Genomic DNA, 23600 nt, shown 5'->3' with positions numbered 1-23600 from the left:
ATTATAGTCACCTTGGGCAAGATAGATCAGCACAGTCAAATGTAACATCAGATGAGACCGCTGCGACATCCTCTCACAACCCAGGTGGTTTTAGAATAAAAACGGGGGGTTAAACAGAGCCACGTGTTACAGAGGAAGAAGCACTTAAGAATCTTGTATTAAGATATATGTTGAAAAGACTAATGAAAGAGAAAAATTATTGAGTATAGTTGAATACATAAATGCATTTCTTTTAATGAGTTAATACATATAAATAATAATCGTAATAACAATGGTAACCATTTATTATGCATCATAGGCCAGTACTGTTCTAAGTGCTTTATATGAAATAACTTATTGAATCCTTACAACAACTCTATTAGGAAGATATTATTTTCATAGATGAGGAAACTGATGTTAAGTTTTTTTGTTGTTGTTAAATTACTTATGCAAGGTCATGGCTATTAAGTGGCACGGTCAGGATTTGAACCTTTGTGCCTCTCCCTCTTCCTACTCATCATGTATATTGCATGGGACTAAATGAAGTACATAAATGAGATTTTTATACTTTCTTCTCTTAATGCAAATTAAGTACCTCTTAGGCACATTTCTATAGGCAAACTTAAAAATTAGAATGTAAGAGAAATTGGCTAGTTTCTTTGTGATTATAATTATTAATTGAACCTGAGATGTTTTTTATAGAGTTTAAACTTCATATTTTTTCTTTGTATGTGGGGTTTTCCAATTTTCACTGGATTCACAAATTCTAAAAGAGCTGTAATCCTTAAACTTCATTTTTTAAAAGAGGTGTCCAAAGGTTACCTGTATAGTTTGTGGTTTTGACATTCTCAGGATATTTGTTGGCTGCTGGTTTTCTAAGATTGGCAAGACTGAAACACAAAAAAGAATTAAGATATTCTCCACTAAGGAATAAGAAGAGGATAAAAGAGCAATGGCTTGTGAACGTTATAAATGGACAGAAAGAAATCAGTAGAAGGGAGTCTTAGGGGTCATAATGGTGGGATTCTGCAGAATTTCATTAGGTGGTATTTGGGAGTGTGTATCAGAAAAGCTTGAGGGCACTGGCCTCACAACTGATCTTGGCCACTTGTCCTTAAATTCCTTGCTTCTTGCTACTTGCAAAAGCTATCTAGGAATGTCAGACTTCTTTTCCCCTAACTAAAAGAGGAGATAAAAAATCCAAACCTGCATATTGATATACAAAGTATTATCAATGATTTTGATTAATTTGCTTTTATCCTATAGCAAGAGTCATGAGTTTTTACTTAGTCCCACTATACTTTTTATATATTCAGTTATGTAAATGATAGTTATGGACAGAGAAGAAATGAAGAGGAGAAATGAATGCCAAAAGCAGTAGTCTGAAGATGTGTGTCTGTACAGGGGGTTCTGTTTTATGTGCTAATGTGTGCTCTATGGTTGTTAGCTCTCATTAGATCCTTAAAGGGGTTTGCAACCTCCCTCCTCCAACAAAAGCCCAATTTGAGAATCACTGCATTATAGGTGCTGTGTCCTGCAGTATCATATTCCTTTTGTTCTAATTTTTAGTAAATCTGTCCTCATTTGATTGGAATCATTCAGGTTTTGTTGGGTTTCTGTTTATTGTTAATATTAGATATGTGGAGGGTGTACTCTTTGAAACACTTTTTTCTTAAATCTTAGAAAAGGGGGAGAGGGCGTGAAATAGAGCTAGGGATTTGAGGGGACATGTTGATCCTCAAGTGCACAAAAGAAAGAAACAAATGAACTAAGAAAACACCAAAGTACCTGGGGAATCTGTGGCCAAATTTATGAAAACATAGACTCTAAAAAAATATTCATTTGCAGGACCATTTTCCTGTACTCTTGGTTTGGTTTTGCTACTAGGTCAAGTATCTTTCCCCAGATCAGCAAAAGCATGATTCATTTGGCAATTCAACAGTATTGAGTTCAGTACTCTTCTCAAGCCAAAAGTACAGTACTCAAGCCAAAAGAATGGCTTCAGCTAAATAATTTTAGAATCCTACACAGCACTTTGTATTCAGAGTTAAGTGAAGTGGGTGGTTTTATAGAAAAGCTGTAGGTGTAAAGGAAATTATATAACTATTCTCTGCTTGATACAATTTATTTTTTAATAGCTCTTGTATTAGGGGCAGAATTAGAAAGTAGTTCTACAGGATCATAGATATCACTAAGCTTTGGTTTTAACTTTAAAGGATAATTTTGTTCAATATCTAAAATTTTAGCCTTCTAAGGATATCATATCCTTGAATAGTCCTATAAATATTTATGTATAATATATGCATTCTGTATTTTGTTATGCATTACACAAATCCATGTGCTCGAGTTTTTACTTTTCAAAGGACTATGTTTTCTTTCTTTTCCTTCTAGAAAACAATAAATTGTGTCATAGAAAAATATACACAAAAAAGTTAGATATTTAATTGTGGATTGTTACAAGTCTTTTAAAAATTTAGACTATAGGACATTATGAGTTAAGGAAGCTGGAATAATCATTAAAACCTCTTGGGTTAGTGTGGATAGCATCTATTGCACATAGTCTAAATCTTGTGTACTTAGCTTATCTCCTCCCTTAATCCCTCAGTTTTATTGTTTTTTAAAAAATAATTTGAAACTTGCCACATAAGCATGATCTAAAACACCAAACTTTGTGAGTTTATTTAAAACTGATTATCCAACTCTGAAATTAGATAACATGTATCATAGAGAGAATAGGAATATATTCCTTGCGAATGGATTGGAGGAAGTGCATTTAAATTTAATTTTAACATAGTTGTTAGCAAGGTGTGCAATTTTATAAAGCCATACTTCACATTTATTAAATTGAGTCTTAATGAAAAGATGTTGTATTTTTATGTATTGTTTTTGCAGATAATCACCTCTCTCTGTTCTATGTGTGGCAGTCGATTTGGTTATGCCCTTTCCAATGGCACAGTTGGAGTTTATGACAAAACAACCCGATACTGGAGAATTAAAGTTAGTATGATTCAGCCTGTAATATTCAGGGACTTTATACTTATTGAGTGACTTCTGTACTAATTGTTGGAATTCTTTTTCAGTCCAAAAATCATGCCATGAGCATTCATGCATTTGACCTTAATTCTGATGGTGTGCATGAGCTGATAACTGGTTGGTCCAATGGGAAGGTAAGTTTAAATAGCAGAGTTCAGGGATAATTCAAGGTAATAATTGAGGTGTCTTGACTATATGACTTAGAATAGTAACATAGGAATATAAACTTGGGTTCCTTGGCTGTGTTTTCAAATTCAGCTTAATAGTCTTTCTACATTGTTTATTCCTGCTATAGTTGTCAAGAACTGCAGAGTAAGTGTCCTTTTTGTCTTGTAAACTCTGTTTGAGGGAAAATCTCCAGGGAAATTCTCTCTAAATTTCTTCTTTGAAGGACCAAGAATCCATCAATCAGGTCAATTCTAGGTGTAGGCCAGTAAAAAAAAAAAAAAAAAGGAATTTTAATAACCTAATAATGAATAACTCTTTGAATAACTGTTTTCTAAGAAATCTTCAAAACTGGCTGAAAACTTAAAAGTAATGGGAAAAATCATGTTAATGTATTGTTTTCTGGGCTGTAACTTCAAAATAAAATCATTTTGCTTTCTTTCCTTTTTTAACTTCAAATGAGAATTTTCTACAGTCTTTTGGCAAGTCAGGATTGTCTTGTTAGAAACTAAGCAGCTGCCAGATCTCCATGGATACCATTTGGCCTAGCTTTCTTATCTGTCAGTGTTGGGTTGCCTGAAGGAGATCGACTAATTCCTCTCTTTTCCTCTTTGATTTTTCTTTACTTTTGGCCAGCACCTTGTAGCCTTCCTTTTGTGTTATGTGAAGAACAGATTCTAAAAAGCTGTTATGTTGGTTCCTGCTTATCCACTTAGTTTTGTCTTTTGGTGTGGGTATTAAAAATTATAAGAGAAGATTGTGTAGTTGCTTACTGAGAAATTTGAAAGTCTATAAAATGGATGTCTTAGTTCAGGCTGCTATGACAAAATACCATAAAGTGGTGGGTGGCTGATAAACAAAAGGAATTTATTTCTCCCAGTTCTGGAGGCTGGGAAGTCCAAGATCAAGGCACTGGCAGATTTCGTGTCTGGTGAGGGCCACCTTCCTCACAGATAGTCGTCTTCTCACTGTAGCCTCACATGGTGGAAGGGATGAGGAATCTCTCTGGGGTCTCTTTTGTAAGGGCACTAACCACAATCATGAGAGCTCTGCCCTCATGACCCAATCACCTCTCAAAGGCTCTACTTCCTAAGACCACCACCTTGGATGTTAGGATTTCAACACACCAATTTTGTGGGGACACAAACATTCAGTCCATAGCAGTGGACCATATTCTGGGGGCATATAATTTATTATTATTGGTTCAAGAGTTAGAAAATACTAGACTTGAGAAATTACCAAGTTACCTGAAAATATGACTCAACCTAGATGTTTTTATAGTTAAATGCTTTCAAAATTTTAAGAAATTTCTATTATATAATCTGTTTAAGAACATAAAAAAGATAAGAAAATTACACAGTTCATTATATAAATGGAAAAAACTGATTATCTACCCTTAACAGAAGTAGCATAGAAAAGGAAAATATACAGATCCAACTTTGGTAAAAATACAGGTCATTTGTTACTTCATAGGCTTTCGCATTCATAATGTTCAGCCCTCTGTGATGTTATTAATAGCATCTTGACTGTGATATACTGTAGACAAGGGGCAGGCTATAACCTAAATTACTTTAGTTTTTGATTGCAAAGTTTTGCCCAGAAAGATGTTTATGAAAAGGCAAAAATAGTGAATAGCATTGGCCCTTGAAATGATTGCTGTACCAGATTTTCTGGAGCTAGCCCTTTTGTTAAGAATACCTGTGTCCATGACTGGAACAAAATCATCATTTTAAGTGATTGTCATCCATTATAGTTTTTGAGATACATTTGTTTCTGATAAGTCAGTTATTTATTTGTCCTATCTCCTGAAAATAGGAGATTCAAAGAGGACAGGAGAGCTCTCTAAGGTATCTGAATAGTTTTTATGAGGAAGAGGAGCTCTTAACTGGGTTGTTGTAAAGGTTGTATGGTGGAAGATTGGGCTAACTCTGCATTTTCAAACTTCAGATATAAATATATATGTTTATATATAATGAAGATCAAATTTTTATATAGAGTTAACATTAATTGTGTCCTTTTATGTACCAGGCCCTGTTTTAAGTGGGTTACATATGTTAACTTCGTTAGGCCTCATTATTACTCTTTGAGGTGTAGTACCATTATCTTCCCTGTGCTCTGGTTATTGATCCCCAGATGAGAAGACCAAGCACAAAATGGTTAAGAAACTTGCCCAATGGCTCATGCCTGTAATCCTAGCACTTTGGGAGGCAGGGGTGGGAGGATTGCTTGAGTCCAGGAGTTTAAGACCAGCCTGAGCAACATAGTGAGACCCTCTGCCCATCTTTACAAAAGCACGCACTGTGGTCCCAGCTATTCAGGAGGATGGCTTGAGCCCAGGAGTTTGAGGCTACAGTGAGCTATGATGACATCACTGCCCTCTATCCTGGATGACATAATGAGACCCTGTCTCAGAAAAACACAACAAAAACCAAAAAATAAAACTTGCCCAAGATCCCATAGATAGTTCATGGCAGAACTGGGTTCTGAACCTAAGCAGTTTAGCCATTAAGCCCATGGCCTTTTGCACTGTGCTGTATGTGCTCCATATACTGCCTCTCAGCCGACCTGTTTCTTCAAATGAAACATTGTATGAAGGCCAATATGGAAAACAGCCTTTATTTAAAAAGAAAAAAGCATAGATGGTTGGGGCCTCTTATGGTCCCCTTTGGCCCTAGCAGTCATAGGTATCTCCTGAGAAGTCATAGGACTTCATGGAATACTCTTGAAAACTGCTAGACTAAATGACTTCTTTTTTTTGTTTTTTTGTTTTTGTTTTTTTAATGGTTTTACAACAGCAGTAATATCAGTTGGCCAATTAATTTCTTTCTATTTATAGTAGAGACGGGGTCTCGCTCTTGCTCAGGCTGGTTTTGAACTCCTGGCCTTGAGCAATCCGCCCGCCTCGGCCTCCCAAGAGCTAGGATTACAGGCGTGAGCCACAGCGCCCGGCCTCTAAATGACTTCTAAAGCTGATTTTTATTTTTAAATTTTGTGGTTTTTGAAAAAACTGTAGCATAAGCAATTTTTTAAGTTCTTGTTTTATTTTTAGGTTGATGCTCGAAATGACCGAACTGGGGAGGTCATCTTTAAAGACAACTTTTCTTCTGCAATTGCTGGTGTTGTAGAGGGAGATTACCGGATGGATGGCCACATACAGTTAATCTGCTGCTCAGTGGATGGGGAAAGTAAATTGGGTTGAGACAAATCCTTGAAAAGTCAGACCAAGGTGGGAAGATCGCTTGAGGCCGGCAGTTTGAGACCAGCCTGAACAACATAGTGAGAGACCCCATCTCTACAAAAAATGAAAAAAATTTAGCCAGGCATGGTGATGTGAGTCTGTAGTCATAGGGGGGCTGAGGTGGGAGGACTACTGGAGCCCAGGAGTTTGTGGTTACAGTGAGCTATGATGGCACCACTGAATTCTATTCTGAGAGACAGAGTGAGATCCTGTCTTGAAAAAGAAAGAAAGAAAAGTCAAAATTTCAATTTGATTGGGTCCAAACACCAGGAAATTCCACTATTAAGTATTTGTATTGAGATCCTCTAGTTCTAATTAATCCATCTAAGTTGTGGAGATGAGAACTTAGGTTTTTGTTTTTAAGAATAGGTAGATGATGATGTAAAAGTAGACCCGGCTATACTTGGGATATTCTTCGGTTTAGTGAGGGTTTTTCCTTCTTTTCAGTACGGGGCTACCTGCCAGGCCCAGCTGAGATGAGGGGGAACCTCATGGACACCAGTGTAGACCAGGACCTGATCCGAGAGCTGAGTCAGAAAAAACAGAATCTGTTGATAGAGCTCCGTAACTATGAGGAAAACACCAAGGTAGGTCCTCATGGGAAGTGGAGTCGAAAAGTTACGACTGATGGGGAGGATTAGCAAATGTGGAAGAAGATTGAGAGTGTCCGTGTTGGCCAGGGTCTGGGCCTTTTGCTTCAGCCTTTTTGCCAGTGTGAGCATTGATAGGGTATATGTCCTTTGATTTTGGAATTCCACTTCCAAGTAACTAAACTATAGAAACATTTGCATGAGTGTTCAAAGACATTTATTGCAGCACTATTTATAGCTATGAACAGCTGGAACCAATGTAAATGTTCATCAGTATGTGCTAGGGAATATTAAGCAGCTCAGAAGAACGAAGTATATATCCTTGGACTGCTAGGGAAGGGTGTCTATGGTATTATGAAGTGGCAAAAAGCAAGAACAATAGGTATAGAGTATCTTTTATCTTTCTCAAAAACAATTAATACAAAAATGGACAATCACAAAAACTGTAGTTATGTGTATGCATGTATATGCCAGACTGGCGGGAGGATGAGCTGGGGAGTGGGAATTTAATTTGTCCTGTTGTGCATTACTATATTTGAATTTGCTGTACCAAGTGAATTTTTTTGTTACTTTAAAAGAACAATACAAAAAAAAAGTACAAGGCATGACGTGGGTACAGTGGACCATAACCACAGAAAAGGGCAAGGGTATTTTCCCACAGGCCAGACAGAGCAAGGGAGCAATGATGTGGTGAGTTCTCTGAATTCCAAAGATTAATATTAATATTAAGATTAAGATTCCAAAGATTAATTATCAGATTAATAAAATAAGATGATGGACACCCTGCCTTTTGAGGCTGAATAGCCATATTATTTAAAATTGACATTAGTTGGCTGTTTTGATGACCCAATTGGAAGCAGGCGGGTGTTTTGCAGGCTGAACTGAGTGGTCCACTGAATGAGACTGATGGGCAACGGGGCATCATCCCAGCCAACACCAAGCTCCACACCGTCCTCTCAGTCAATTTGGGCAACGAGACTCAAGCTGCTCATGCAGAACTGTGCATTTCCACTTCTAATGGTAAGAAATTACTGACAGGTGGTGTTTGTAGGCACCTGCACCATCTTGGAGTAGTTCTTGAACTGTTTTCCCTCTTCCTGCAGACACCATCATCCGGGCAGTGTTGATCTTTGCAGAGGGAATTTTTGCAGGTGAAAGCCACGTTGTACATCCAAGCGTTCACAACCTCTCCAGCTCCATCCGCATCCCAATTACACCTCCCAAAGATGTCCCTGTGGATCTGCACTTGAAAATCTTCGTGGGTTACAGAAGCAGGTGACCCTTTGCAAATCACAGTTCTTTTGAGACAGCATTTAGACAAGGGTCACAATGTTTAGCTTTTCTATATGTCATGGATTTTATGGGGCCTGAGAAGCTATTTAATGGTTCTGTCCACCCAGTCAAGATTTCATATGACCTTCTATTTCCCTAATTTGAAATCTATAAAAATAGAGAAAAAGAAAAAAAGGGTAAGTTTAAGATGACTATTTTCTATTTTTAGTTAGATTATCTCATCACAAAAGTTTAAAAAATATGTTTAATTGATAATTTGTCAACTTATAGTTTTGACTGCTAAGACTACAAGGGTTAGGATGCATCTTTGTATTAGGAAGATGTGTGTGTGTGTGTGTATGTTGTATAAATAAAACTTCAACTGGTGAAGAAAAACTGCTTTGTGAATGGACAATAAAAGCCTTTTCACATTTATTTTAGGTTTTTTTTAAACCCTTAGTGCATGCACGTGTATATGTACATTCATGTTATCTCTAAACTTCAAACCTAATACGTTACCATAGTACTTTAACCCACAAATGTTTTAGGGTTTTTTTTGTCTTCAGTGAAAACCTTAAATATCAATTGATGACCTAGGTAGTGACTTTATTTTCTGGGCCTTGCACTTTGAAATAACATTCTATACCAAACAATTCTCTTGTGTTTCACCGGTTGGCCATAGCACCCAGTTTCATGTATTTGAATTGACAAGACAGCTGCCCCGATTCTCCATGTATGCGCTGACCAGCCCGGACTCTGCCAGTGAGCCACTCAGTTACGTGAACTTTACCATCGCAGAACGGCCACAGCGGGTGAGAGCCTTGCTTTTTTCTTTCAATGCTTTTGCATTGTAGAATCCTTTAGATGTTATTTTATAGAAAGGGGGAAATACATGAATGTATTAAGTTGGTAGCAGCATATATGATATGAAAGAATTATGTAACTTCAAGTTGGCTTATAATCTGTATTAAAAATATTGCTCAAATATCTTCTTTCACTTTAGTTATAGGTGAATTCTTAAGAGTTTTTAATTTCTCTCTTTCTCTTGTTACGTGCGGTCTTAGTGTGGTTGTCCTGGCCTAGTATTTCAAGAGGAACCTGCATCAAGATGAAAAGAGAATGAGACTTAGAGCTAGGAATAGTTTTGGGTTCAAGTGCTACCTTGACTATTATAATTAAATTGTTAGTGATCTTGGGGAAGTCCCCTCACCAGTCTGAGCTCGATTTTCTTATCTATAGGTGAGGCTAGTCTTGCCCACCTCCTTGGAGGGCCCTGAGGATTATCTGACAGTACCTTGTAAAGTTTAAAGGACTAATATCAGTGGACTTTAAGTTTGGCTGAGCTTCAGAATTCTTAGTGAGGCTTTTAAATCATGTATTCTCTCAGACCCCTGCCTGGCCTGTGGAACCAGAAATTCTAAAGGTGGGCCTTCTCAAAAGGCCTCGTGAGTGGTTCTTATGTGGAACCTGTGATGCAGACCACTGTAAAGTATTATTATTAGTAACATTAAAACTTATTCTTTACATATTGTGTGGATATAGCTCTGACTGTGATATATGCACTTCATTTAATGTTTTTTAAGGAATAGAATGGAATAGTTTTAAGCTATTGTATAATAGACTTAGCATCATACCTGAATCATTTATACATTGCATATAAGATTATGTCTAAGTAGAAAATTCTTTAAAATCATGCCTACTGTGGGGTCAGGCATAATTATGAATGTTACTTAATGTGTGTGTTGGGGGGAAAGGGGGTGTGATTAATGTTTTCTTGGTACGGGGTGAAATATAACTCTTTTTTTTTAACCAAGTAGTAACACTAGAAGAAAGGAGAACTCTTCCCTCAAGAATGGCTGCACTTTAAAAATGGAAGCTCATTTCATTGTGTTCATTTTTAAGGTTGCTATGTGGCTCAATCAGAACTTTCTGTTACCGGAAGACACTAACATTCAGAATGCTCCATTTCAAGTGTGTTTCACATCCTTACGGAATAGTGGTCATCTGTATATAAAAATAAAACTTAATGGAGAGGTAATGTTTAATGTCATGGGGCATAGATTTCTCACGTAGTATTTACTATTCAGTGCAAAGTGAGGTGGGGGACACCAGTATCAAAGTCACAAAACCACATGTTTCAATTTAGTCTGTTAGTGTTACCATCTTAAACGCTGGGGTATAATCTATAACAGAGGTTTTCTGTCTCCATCTCTCCTTCCCTTCTCCCCTTCCTTATCTAATTTGGGAAGGATTGGGAATACATAGGTGAACAAAATCATTTTCATTGTTTGAGTGATTTTGTCATTTAATTTATAAGACAAGAGGATTGAACTTTTTGCCAGCTGCTGGAAATAATGAATGCAGTTTATAATTTTCTTGAGGACTAAACTTTATCTTGTGTATCACTACATGTAAATATATGCTCAATAATTGTTTCGAATGTGGAGAATGTACTGTTTCAGCTAAGTTTGTCTAATATCTGAGGATGCTAAACTTGTCCTATTTTCTCTTTGCATAGATCACTCTCAATACTGATGATATTGATTTGGCTGGTGATATCATCCAGTCAATGGCATCATCTTTTGCTATTGAAGACCTTCAGGTAGAAGCGGATTTTCCCACCTATTTTGAGGAATTACGAAAGGTGCTAATTAAGGTGAGGGCACCTAGTGGATACATTTATGAGAATATGGTAGTCTAATAATGTTTGCTATGTTTCCCTTAGGAGATTAATGATAACCTAAGTACAAATGTACTTATGATAATGATCTTTTAAAGAATTTTCATAAATCTTGAAACAAAAATTGAACTAGTATTGGAGAGTTCACCAGTTAAAAGATTTCTTCTATAAAAGTAAGTGGTTAGTTCCTGACCACCCTGCTTTCTTTCTTTGGTTTAGAGGGATAGGATGCTTTAAAAAAAAGTCATATTAACGTTTTCCTTTGCTAGTTCTTGATCTTAATCTGTCGTATCTACTTTTAGTCTTAGGTCTTTCTAAAAACCCAAATTTAAAACAAGAAATCAAAATAAGGAGGGTTGTGATTGGCTCCAAAGTATAACAACATTCCTACTGCAAATCCCTAAAATGCTAATATGTGTGTTGCTAGGGCTCCAGTGCTAAGGTATGAGAAGGGTCTACATGGAGTATCATATGGAATATTGGAGGCAGCATAGACTATTTGTTGAGGAGATGAAATAACGGGAAGTAGCTAAGTTGGTATAAGTGAATAGGGGAAAGAAAAGGGCCTCTGTATATGGTAAACAGTGTCTTCTCAGTCTGTCTAGTTTTCAAGATGTTTGTGAGGCCATTTTAATTCCTGAGTGTTCATGGTCTCCAGGTGGATGAATATCATTCAGTGCATCAGAAGCTCAGTGCTGACATGGCTGATAATTCTAATCTTATCCGAAGTTTGCTGGTCCGAGCTGAGGATGCTCGTCTGATGAGGGACATGTGAGTATTTACCATGGTTAGGACAGTTGCAAGGTTAAAAACGTGAGCAATATGGAATAGTGACTCTCAGATGTTTCTAGTAGGAGTGTAAATTGATGAAATGACTTTGGAAAATAACTTGGCATTATCAGTAAAGTTGAAAATGTGTGTACCCTATGATTCACTAATTTTACTCCTGCTTTATAGCCTAGAGAATCTTGTGCACATATAAACCAGGATATTGGTACAAGAATATTCATGAAGGCACTGTTTATAAGAATCCCAGAGTGGAAATAATTCAAACTAGCATCAACAGTATAATAAATAAACTGCAATATATTTTGCACAATGGACTACCACATGGCAGTGAGAGTGCATGAATCTTCATGACTCATAACAACATGGACAAATCTTGAAAATATAATGAAGCCTTAGAGAAGTAAGACTTACAATAATATGTACAAAGTGCTTCCATTTATATAGTTAGGAAAAAAGACTAAACCATATTGTTTGAGAAGCATGCAATAAATAAAAATATAAAGAAATGCAGGGAAGAGATTATGATTATTCCATGACAGGGTTGCATATGCAAAGCAACCACCAAATGCCAAAGGAGCCAAAAACCAAAGAATGAGGCAGACAAATCCAGCTTGTCTGTGTAAGATGATTGATTAGTGGGACTTACAGGTAGAAGCATGGTCTTGGGCGGCATAAGACAAGATCACTCACTATATTGCAACCCTCCAGACCTAGGGCTTATTTCTTGGGGAAAAGTATATGTGCTCTGGAGGAATGTGTGGGTTGCTTCATCACAGCCTATGATATATGCAGCGACATCAAGGGTTGTTTGGGAAGAAAGGTGGAACTTACAGTGAATAGGTGTTTCTACATTAAGAGTAATACGTCAGCTGGACATTTTGGAAGCATTCCCAGACTCAGGGTTACTCAGGCAGATTAGCATTTTAAAAAATTGCTTTTGTCCCCCCAGTCTTATAAGAGACTATTTTCTACTAGAGGAGGAGGACTGTGTTCAGAAAGAATATATTTTTTTTCATAGTTAATACTTACTGAATATTTATTTTTAAAATTCTATATTGCTGGTCATTAGATTCCAGATATTTGAAGGTTTGAGGACAGGTTGTTTTGCTAGAATAATAGTGCAATGATATGTGTGTTTATTTATATATATTTGCACATTTGTCTTTTCTTAGGATACATTCATGAAAATATAATGAATCAGATTTATTCATATTAAAATTTCTGGGCCAGGCGCGGTGGCTCACGCCTGTAATCCTAGCACTCTGGGAGGCCGAGGCGGGCGGATTGCTCAAGGTCAGGAGTTCAAAACCAGCCTGAGCAAGACCCTGTCTCTACCATAAAAATAGAAAGAAATTAATTGGCCAACTAATATATATAATATAAAAATCAGCCGGGCATGGTGGCTCGTGCCTGTAGTCCCAGCTACTCGGGAGGCTAAGGCAGGAGGATCGCTTGAGCCCAGGAGTTTGAGGTTGCTGTGAGCTAGGCTGACGCCACGGCACTCACTCTAGCCTGGGCAAGAAAGCGAGACTCTGTCTCAAAAAAAAAAAAAAAAAATTTCTATTATCCCTGTGCCATTTTACCCTCCCACCTTTCCTGCCTTCTACCACCATTGGATGAATGGATTTTGTAATTTAAAAAAAAATTAATAAATACAATTTCTGTTAATATGCACCCAAAAGATTATTCCAGTTTCTATTATTCCCTTTCTAACCCTAGTTTTTGAGAGTGACTGTTTCCCCCAAATCCTGACCAATAGTGAGCTTTGTCAAAATTTTCAATCAGTAATTATCTGGTAGATGAAGGATATCTCACTGTTTCATTTTTTCTTTGTTGACTTCTAAAGTTGAGCACATCTACTTATATTTATTGGACATTTGCATTTTTTCTGTGAATTCAGTTTCATATCCTTTTTCCGTATTTTAATTGAAGTGCTTGTCTTTTGTTTATGTTTTTGGTCTATCCTATTTTAAAATGCAAATATTCTCCCATTTTCCATTTATCTTTTTTTTTTTTTTTTAAGTCAGAGTCTCCCTCTATTGCCCAAGCTAGAGTGCTGTGGCGTCAGCCTAGCTCACAGCAACCTCAAACTCCTGGGCTCAAGGGATCCTACTACTTCAGCCTCCCGAGTAGCTGGGACTACAGGCATGCGCCGCCATGCCCAGCTAATATATATATATGTATATTAGTTGGCCAATTAATTTATTTCTATTTATAGTAGAGACAGGGTCTCACTCCTGCGCAGGCTGCTTTCGAACTCCTGACCTTGAGTGATCCACCTGCCTCGGCCTCCCAGCGTGCTAGGATTACAGGCATGAGCTGCCACACCTGGCCCTCCATTTATCTTTTAAACTTACTTTTATTTATTTTTGTGTTGTGTTTTGCCATGTGAGACATTTTCAATTTGTATGTAAACGCATGTCTATCCATTTTTTTCACTTATGGTTTCTGTCTGTGTTCAGTTGCTTAAAACAGCTTCTTGGCATTGAAAGTATAAAAATATCTTTCTAGTACTTTTACAGTTTAACATTTAACATTAAGGACCAAAATCATTAGGAATACAACTGGTGTAAATGATAAAGTCATGTTGCTTATTGGTATACTCACAAGGCCAAGTTTCGTGGATGGGTAAGTTTGGATGATGAAAGATAATAACAGAAGATGATCCTGTGTGAAATTTTGGTTCAAAGCATGATAATTCTGGCCCCAAATTAATTTTGGTTTGCCAAAGCTAACAAATAAAAATACAGGACACTCAGTTAAATTTGCATTTCAGATAAACAACAGTTTCTTAGTTTATGTCCCCTACTGTATTTTATCCGATAAAACAAACTAAGCAAAATAAAGAAGTATGATTTGTAATAACTCTTCAATAAGTGAAAGTCATTGTAATATTAGAATTTGAAATCATAATAGGGATTCATACCTCACAAAGAAGAAGAATGGAAAGTAGACATCAGATGAAGTGGGTGAGATGAAGGATGCTAGAACATGCTCACCCCTGCTTGTAAGAGCTACTTATGCCCATCTCTTGCCATCTCCACATTTAGTGATGTCAGGCTTGAAAATTAGCCATGGTGAGTGTATTTACAACACAGACATCCCCAAATGCTGAAATCAATTTTTTTTTTTTTTTACTCCAGGGAGCCAGTTATTAGCAGTAGAGACAGCTGACAGGGAAGTCTGGAGAAGACACCAAATATTAGTACCTTTACTTACTTTGTGGTTTGGCCTAGCTTATGCCTGGCCAGTCATAGCATCTGTCATTCATGGAACAGTGGGCTGAGCCTCAGGTTTCCCAGGAAGAACACACTGAGAAGCTTCTGGGATGCTGACCATGTCCTGTTTCTTGACCTCATTAATAAGCATTTGTTCTATGAACTTTCCAAATGTGTAACATTTTACAATTTAAAAAGTTAAAAATAAATATGTGCATGTCTACCTTCATGCTTGCTAGGATGCAAAATTCATCTTGGCAATAAAATGTACTGAAACTAATTCAGTAAAATAGTTAACAAGTGATAACGAAGTTTATGTGTGTATATTAGAGACGAGTTCACTCAGAGTGCTGGTTGTATTTTTTCCTGAAAGACCTGAATTATTGGTGAATAATTAATGTGGTCTTGTTCAGAAGTAAATGATTTTTTAAATAATTGTATTGTTGAAAATTTCAAACACATACAAAAGTAGATTGAATATTATAATGATTTCATATGTATTAGTACCAGCCACGGAGTTTCAACAGTTAACTAGTAGCTGATCTTTTTTCATCTCTACACTCACTCTCTTTCCCTCCTCAGCATTTGAGCAAATTTTGGCCATCATATAATTCCAGCCACAACTATTTCAGACAATGAGCCTTTAAAATATATACATATATGAATATATATATATGTACACATATAAAAATCATAATACCATTTTCACACTCTAGTCAGTGTTTAAATGTTCCCGGTTGTCTTATAAATGTGTATATGTGCATTTTAAATTGGTTCTTCAAGATCCAAAGACCAAAGGGCATACAATGAATTTGGTTGAAAATCTCTTTTAATCCACATTTGCTTGCTCACTTGCTCTCTTCCTTTCCTTCTCCTGTAGTTTCCCATTTTAGATTTTGCTAGTAATATCCTCGTGGTAATGTTTAGTAGTAATTCTTCTGTCCCCTGTGTTTCTGTTAGAATAAGGCTTGATCAGATTCAGGTTCAATTTCTGGCAAGAATACTTCCTGAGTAATGACACATAGTTCCATGAGGAAGCATGTAATGTCTGGTTATCTCTTTTATGATGTTATCAACCATTGATAACATAATGAATCATAACCCAGATCCATTATTTCTTTTGGGGTTTGTAAAATAGGGATACTTAATTCTGTTATTTTTTCTTCATATATTAGCTGGAATTCTTCTATGAAAAATAATGTTACCTCATGATTAGTGAATTATTTGGTTCCCTGAGGTACAATTTGTACAGGAAAGACAGGTTATTTATCAGCTTTATTTATTAGCTTTAAAATAATGATTTCATTCCCCAGCATCCTCCAAGGTAACCAGTGAGATTTTTAAATCCCTATGCACTTATATATTTTAACATATTTAATGTGTTTCAGTCCATTTCAGTTACTATTTTTTATGACTAAATTATCCTGCCAATGGAAGCCTCTTTAGAGAGTTTCCTTTGAACATAGTCCCATTAGTTTCATTAGTTCTTTGTTCTCTTATATGGTAAGACATTTTAGGCTAATTGGTACATTTCCTGGTCTAAATATGGAATCAGACCAGTCATGGTGGCTCACACCTGTAATCCAGGTGATATGGGAGGCCAAGGTGAGAGGATCACTTGAGGCCAGGAATTCAATACCAGCCTGGGCAACATATCAAGATCCTGTCTTTAGGAAGTGTTTTAAAAATTAGCTGGGCATTGTGGCACAAACCTCTATATAGTCTTACCTGGGAGGCTGAGGCGGGAGCCTTGCTTGAGCCCAGGAGTTCTAGGTTACAGAGAGCTATGTTTACATCACTGTAGTACAGCCTGGGTGACAGACTGAGACCCTGTCTTAAAAAAATAAATAAATAAAATAAATATGAAATCAGTTATTTCTCTAGAGTCCTGTTTTTTTTTAAGTGGGAAATGATATTTAGAGATCATAGTCTGAACACTAAAGGTGTTCATTACTACTGGCTGCCCATTGTGTTGGTGATAGGAAAATAGGGTTTAGTCAAGAGCCGCAGCCTGAGGAGGTAGAGGATTATTGTCTCAAAGGCCATCTCAAATTCCTCAGGCTGGCTGAAGGATTTTAAAGGGAAAGGAGTTCTGGAAAACTAGGGACAGGAGCTGGCTGTGTGTAGGTCGTCATATCTTGTTCCCACAGTTATTGTGAGTGGTCTGGGTGGCGTCAGTCAGCTAGCCCGCAGCAGAATTGAAGGTTAACTGTTCAGCACTTTTCTCCAGGGGCAGTCCTGTAATCTTGGTTTCATGGTTACTTGTTCAAGGCCAGTTCCTGGGATTCTTAAGCAGGCACACAATTAGGCATTGTAAAAGAAAAAGTTACTAGTTAGCTTTAAGATGGTGGCTCTTTCTGTTACACCTCCCATGAGATGGCATTAATCTGTTCCTGAACGATCTGTCCCCATGACCCAAACACCACCCACGAGGCTGCTGCACTGGCAATTAAAGATCAACATGAGTTTTAGTGGGGACAAGCCACATCCAAACCATAGCAGGCATATTAATCCTTTATCTGTGATATGAGTTGCAAATATTTATTTCTGAGTTTGTCATTTGTATTTTCCCTTTGCTTAGATTTTTAAATTGTTTCAATTTTGGTTTTGCCTTGTTAAAGCTTTTAAACAATTTTATGTAGTCAAAAGTGATCAATCATTTCCTTAATACTTCTACATACTGACTTACAGTTAGAAAAGTTTTCTTTGGCCAGGCTTGGTGACTCTCGCCTATAATCCTAGCACTGTGGGAGGCCGAGGCATGTGGATTGTTTGAGCTCAGGAGTTCAAAACCAGCCTGAGCTAGAGCGAGACCCCGTCTCTCTACTATAAATAGAAAGAAATTAATTGGCCAACTAATATATATAGAAAAACATTAGCTAGGCATGGTGGCGCATGCCTATAGTCCCAGCTACTCTGGAGGCTGAGGCAGGAGGATTGCTTGAGCCCAGGAGTTTGAGGTTGCTGTGAGCTAGGGTGACACCACGGCACTCACTCTAGCCTGGGCAACAAAGGGAGACTCTTTCTCAAAAAAAAAAAAAAGAAAGAAAAGTTTTCTCTCCTCCCAGGTTATAGAGTAATTCACTTGTTTTTTTTTTTTTTTTTTTTTTTAGACAGAATCTAAAATTGTTGGTTTGTTTTTTCTACTCATGGTAAATACACAGAACATAAAATTAACCATCTTAACCATTTTTAAGTGTAAATATGTTCATAATGTATTTACACCAGGAGCGTCTCCATAACTCTTCATCTTATAAACCTGAAACTCTGTACCCCTTAAGAGTAACTTCCCATTCTCCCCTCCCTTTATCCCCTGGCAACTGCTGTTGACAATACCATTCTTTTGTTATCTCTGCTTTGTATGTTTTAGTGCCTGGTATGCTAGGTGCCCCTCTCCCCAACCCATCTTGCTTTGTCATGGTTTTCCTGGCTACTTGTGCTTGTTTGTTCTTTCTAATGAACTTCATCAATTTTTGTAGCTCTACAACTAAAATAGGTATTTTTATTGATATCATGTTAAATTTATTAACTCAGGAAGAACTAACATTGTTACAATGATGTTCAGTTTTGCTAAGAACGTGATATCCCTTTATATTCAAGTCATATTAATATTTTATATCTTTTAGGAGTGCTTTATAAGTTTCCTCCTGTAAGGTATCAGACATTTGTTAAGTTTAAGCTTAGGTATTTTTTTTTCATATTTTGTAATTGTAACTATCTTTCTTTCACATATTTCCTATAATTATGGATTTCTGTTTACATATATGAACACTATTGATTTTTATCTCTTGATTTTTATTTTATTATATGCCACTTTAGTAAATTATCTAATAGTTTTTCTAGATGTATTCTTGTATCATCTGTAAATTGAGATAGATATTTGTTCCTTCTGGCCAGCTAACTTTAGGGCCCCCTAGTTTATTTATAAATATTTATAAATATATATATATATATATATTTAAATTTATTTTATTATTTTTTGGAGACAGAATCTTGCTTTGGTTGCCCGGGCATGAGAACAGTGGTATGATCATAGCTCACTGAAACCTCAGATTCCTGGGCTCAAGTTATCCTCCTGTCTCAGTCTCCCGAGTAGCTGGGACTACAGGTGCACACTGCCATGCCTGGCTAATTTTTCTATTTTCAGTAGAGATGGAGTCTCGATCTTGGTCAGGGTGATCTCAAACTCTTGACCTCAAGCAGTCCTCCTGTCTCGGCCTCTCAGAGTGCTAGGATTATGGATGTGAGCCACTGCACCTGGCTTGTTTTTATTTTTTTTTAAGTCAAATTTGTTAATATATAATTTGCACATGCAGAAATTCACCCTTTTTAGGTTTATAGTTTAATAAAGTTTGAGAAACTTAATATAATCATGTTGCTGCCATCACAATCAAAATATAGAATATTTCCATCACTCTTGTGCCTCTTTGTATCAGTTTCCCTCCTAACTTCCAATCCTTGGCAACCACTGATTTTGTTTCTTTTCCTATAGTTTTACCTTTTCCAAAACATCATATAAATGGAATCATACATATAGCCTTTTGACTCTGGCTTCATTCACTTACTATAATGCCTTTGAGATTAATACATGTTGCACGTTTCCGTAGTTTGTTCCTTTTTATTGCCGAGCAGTATTCCAATGTATGGATATGTGATATTTATCCCTTCACCAGTTGATGGACATTTGGGTTGTTTCCAGACTTTGGCAAGTATAAATAAAGCTGCTATAATATTTGCATATGGGTATTTTGCAGACATGTTTTAATTTCTCATCAGTAAATACCTTATAATGGGATCGCCAAGTTATATAGTAAGTACATGTTTAATGTTATAAGAAACTGCCAAATCATTTTCCAAATTAGCTGCACCATTTTGTATTCCTATCAGCAATGCATGAGAGTTCCAGTTGCTCCACGTCTTTGCCAGCATTTGGTATTTTCAGGTTTTGTTTTTAGTCATTTTCATTGTTGTGTAGTAATAACTCATTGTGGTTTTAATTTTATTACTTTGTTTTTAAAATGATAAAATATGAAGCTGAGTTTTTTGTCTAAAAATAAGAATAGGTCAATTTTACCTAATGAATATTAATGTGAAACTTGGAAGATAGTTTGTCACCTTGCTCACTTTTGCCTACCCCCAGTACAATGGGCTTGATAATTCTTAAGTACCTAAATCAAAACAAACCATGGACCAATAACCAAAGAAGGTCACTTGTCTTCCTCAATTATTTGGAAGAAATAGAATATTGTGATGGAAACTTCTCAGTGTTTTCAGAGCAAACTTTAGCAGTTACCTTGTTTTAATGAAACTACAGCTAAGTGGTATCTTTATGTTTTGAAGAAGTTTGCAAGTTTTTCTTAAGCCTACCATATTGAGATAAAATGATGTTAAATTTCTACTGATTTACACAGGAGAACAATGAAGAATCGCTATATGGAACTCTATGACCTTAATAAAGATTTGCTAAATGGATATAAAATTCGCTGTAACAATCACACAGAGCTATTGGGAAACCTCAAAGTAGTAAATCAAGCAATTCAAAGAGCAGGCCATCTGCGTGGTAAGTCTTCTTTCATAGCACTGCAATTCGTCTGTAATTTTTTTGGGTAAGAATCACTGAAGATGGTTGTAGCATTCAGTAATTTATACTGGGGCTGACAATAGCATACCTTCAACACTCCAAAGTTGGCATCAGTCACTTGAGTTTCAGTCAGCCTAATGTTTGGCTTCCATTAGTCTCCAGACTTCAAAGGGACTGAAAACCTTCAGCTCCTTTTCTTAGGTCTTGCTGCAACCTCTGAAGAAAAACCTAATATACATATGTGTATGTGTATATATTTATATAAATATATATATATATATAAATATGTGTATAGCCATAAAAGCCCCATTAGAAAAAAAGAGACTGAAAATTAATGAGCTAAATGTCCAACTTTAACATTTAGAAAAAGAACAATAGGCTAAACCAAAAGAAGCAGAAATATAGCCAGAGATTGATACCTGAATTCTGCTGTTTTGGGTCGATGCCTTGACCTCTTTAGAAATAATCTTTGCTAGGTAGAGATGAACCTTGATCCTTTTCTTTAAAACTGACTTTTGATTTCTTGGTTTGAGGTGGTCTCTAAGTTGGTTTTGTGATCAATTCTCTCACCAAGTTATCTTTTTTTAGGAAGTAGTAGAATAAATTAGTTAAATATACCTATGTAACTCGTTTCTACCCAAGTTTTGCTGTTTTAATGCCAGCCTCTAATTTATAATTTTAATCTTTTTTTTTTTTTTTTTTTTTTGAGACAGAGTCTCGCTTTGTTGCCCAGGCTAGAGTGAGTGCTGTGGCATCCTAGCTCACAGCAACCTCAAACTCCTGGGCTCCAGTGATCCTTCTGCCTCAGCCTCCCGGGTAGCTGGGACTACAGGCATGCGCCACCATGCCCGGCTAATTTTTTTATATATATATCAGTTAGCCAATTAATTTCTTTCTATTTATAGTAGAGACGGGGTCTCGCTCTTGCTCAGGCTGGCTTTGAACTCCTGACCTTGAGCAATCCGCCCGCCTCGGCCTCCCAAGAGCTAGGATTACAGGCGTGAGCCACAGCGCCCGGCCAATTTTAATCTTTTGGTGCTATATGTTTCTTTTCATACAGTTGGAAAACCAAAGAACCAGGTGATCACTGCCTGTCGGGATGCTATTCGAAGCAACAACATCAACACACTGTTCCGAATCATGAAAGTGGGGACAGCCTCTTCATAGGAGAGGAAAGACTAGGTAATGACATTTCTGGAAAAAGTTTTCCATCTATGCTGGCTTGCTTTGGATCACATCCTGGTGAACCCGGGGTGCTAAGAATGAAAACAACCTTGGTGAGTTGGGCAAATTAAAGACAAAGTGTTACATCTGAAGGATATATTTACCTTCTGTTTTTAAATCAGTAGTACTAGTGCTGAATAATAATAGGTTTGTGTGGAGGAGGACGAATAATTTTGAAATGTTAGGGCTTCAAGGTCCAATTTTTGTTTGTATATGTAAAGTCAGTATATAAATACATATTTTTTTCTTGAAATTGTAATTGAATTTGTAATGTTAAAATAGATTGTCTACTTTTTCATTAAAATTTAAAGGTGTTGAACTTTGTGTTGACTGTAAAATCACCACCAAATCAGAATTGCATAAACCATTTGTATTTTGTGGAGGAAAAAAAATGTGGGTATTTGATTTGTGTGTTTTCTTTTTAATCACCAAAAGGGAGGTATAAAACAATAAATTTATATTAAGGAAGAGTCAATTTAAGGGTGATCTGCTGGTTAGGGTAATGTTAGTTGCTATTAACAAATGGACCTCAAAATTCATAGTGACTCATTTTCATTTATTATGTAAGGATTTTTCTGTAGTTATTCAGGAACTCAGGTTCCTTTAATCATGTAGCTCTGTCATCCCTAGGGGAGCCTTTTACTACCTGAATTCACCGTAGAAATGAGCCTAAGGAAAATGTTTGGGTGACTCACAGTCATCACATACAGTGGAGGCCACAGGGCAGTGAGGCTTCATTTTCTCAATTGGAACCCTCTTTGACAAGTGCTGTCCCTAGGGCCTTGCGGTTATTTAGTCATGGTTGTAGGTCACCATAAGATCATTATACCGTATTTTTACTATGCCTTTCTATGTTTAGATATGTTTAAATACACAGATACTTAGCACTGTATTACAGTTGCCTACAGTGTTTAGTACAGTAACATGCTGTGCAGATTTGTAGGAGCAATAGGCTATATCATATAGCCTGGGTGTGTGTAGGAGGCTCTACCCTCTAGGTTTGTGTAAGTATAATCTTTGACATTTGCATGATGAAATTGCCTAATGATGCATTCCTCAGAACATATCCCGGTCTTTAAGTGAGGCGTCACTTTATATCCAAGCCAGTAGAAAAAGAAGAGCTGTGGTCTGAAAATAGTACACTGTCGTTTCTACTCACATTCTATTGAGTAGCATGGCCACATCTGCAGGGGAGGCCAGGAAGTGTAATCTGGGCGTATGCCGTTGAGGAGAAAGCTGATATTTGTGCCAATAGCTGGCAGTCCCTTCCCTAGGAGTTAAAATCTTGCCCTAAGGTAGATTTCAGGACTGGTTTAATGAGTAAAACTTTAGTCTTCGAAGCTCAATAGCATCCATAAGCAGTTTGGGGGAGAGTGGGACCTTCCCCTTGAGGGTAATATAAATTTTTTTTTTCTTTTTTTTTTTTTATTTACAGATTCTCAGCAGAAGGTAATATAAATTAATTTTACTGGTCTCTGCTGTTTGGCCACTTAAGATTATCTTCTCCTGTGTCTGAAATGTCAGCTTTATGGAGTCCTACTTTTTATGAGAATATGTCCCATAATACATTTGGTTACCATTTTCAACCTATAAGCTGAAGAGATAACCCACGTTTACTGTATTGTTTTCAATAATCCCGAAGTAGTAAAGTATCATCATAAATCTGCGTCAGAGATGAGGAAACAGGTGCAGAGATTACTTATTTGCCAGGGTTATAGAGTTAGTGGCAAAACTTGAGTCCCACTGTTGAGTCTTTTCTATTTTAACCATAGTCTAATTTGTACCTTTTTTTTTTTTTTTTTTTTTTTTTTTTTTTCGTGGACGAGGTTCT

General features: G+C 36.7%; 1 protein-coding gene across 2 annotated transcripts in view; it reads left to right on the top strand.

The window, feature by feature from the left end:
* BBS2 (Bardet-Biedl syndrome 2) overlaps positions 1-22088 on the top strand; it is a 33033-nt gene extending 10945 nt beyond the window's left edge. The window contains exons 6-17 of one of the 2 annotated variants that reach the window (XM_012755957.2): positions 2872-2976; positions 3060-3146; positions 6227-6362; positions 6863-7002; positions 7881-8025; positions 8109-8280; positions 8960-9089; positions 10180-10311; positions 10796-10933; positions 11616-11728; positions 20376-20524; positions 21606-22088. In XM_012755957.2, the coding sequence (XP_012611411.2) occupies positions 2872-2976; positions 3060-3146; positions 6227-6362; positions 6863-7002; positions 7881-8025; positions 8109-8280; positions 8960-9089; positions 10180-10311; positions 10796-10933; positions 11616-11728; positions 20376-20524; positions 21606-21712 (1554 nt within the window). In that variant the 3' untranslated portion in view covers positions 21713-22088. Of the gene's footprint in view, positions 1-2871; positions 2977-3059; positions 3147-6226; positions 6363-6862; positions 7003-7865; positions 8026-8108; positions 8281-8959; positions 9090-10179; positions 10312-10795; positions 10934-11615; positions 11729-20375; positions 20525-21605 lie in introns of both variants that reach the window. The other variant, XM_012755956.3, reaches the window with a different exon arrangement.
* Positions 22089-23600: the final 1512 nt, after the last annotated feature.

This window comes from Microcebus murinus, chromosome 20 (assembly GCF_040939455.1).
Source record: "Microcebus murinus isolate Inina chromosome 20, M.murinus_Inina_mat1.0, whole genome shotgun sequence".
Lineage (NCBI taxonomy): Eukaryota > Metazoa > Chordata > Mammalia > Primates > Cheirogaleidae > Microcebus > Microcebus murinus.
The sequence above is the reverse complement of the archived record's forward strand: the minus strand, read 5'-3'. Positions and strand labels throughout refer to the sequence as shown.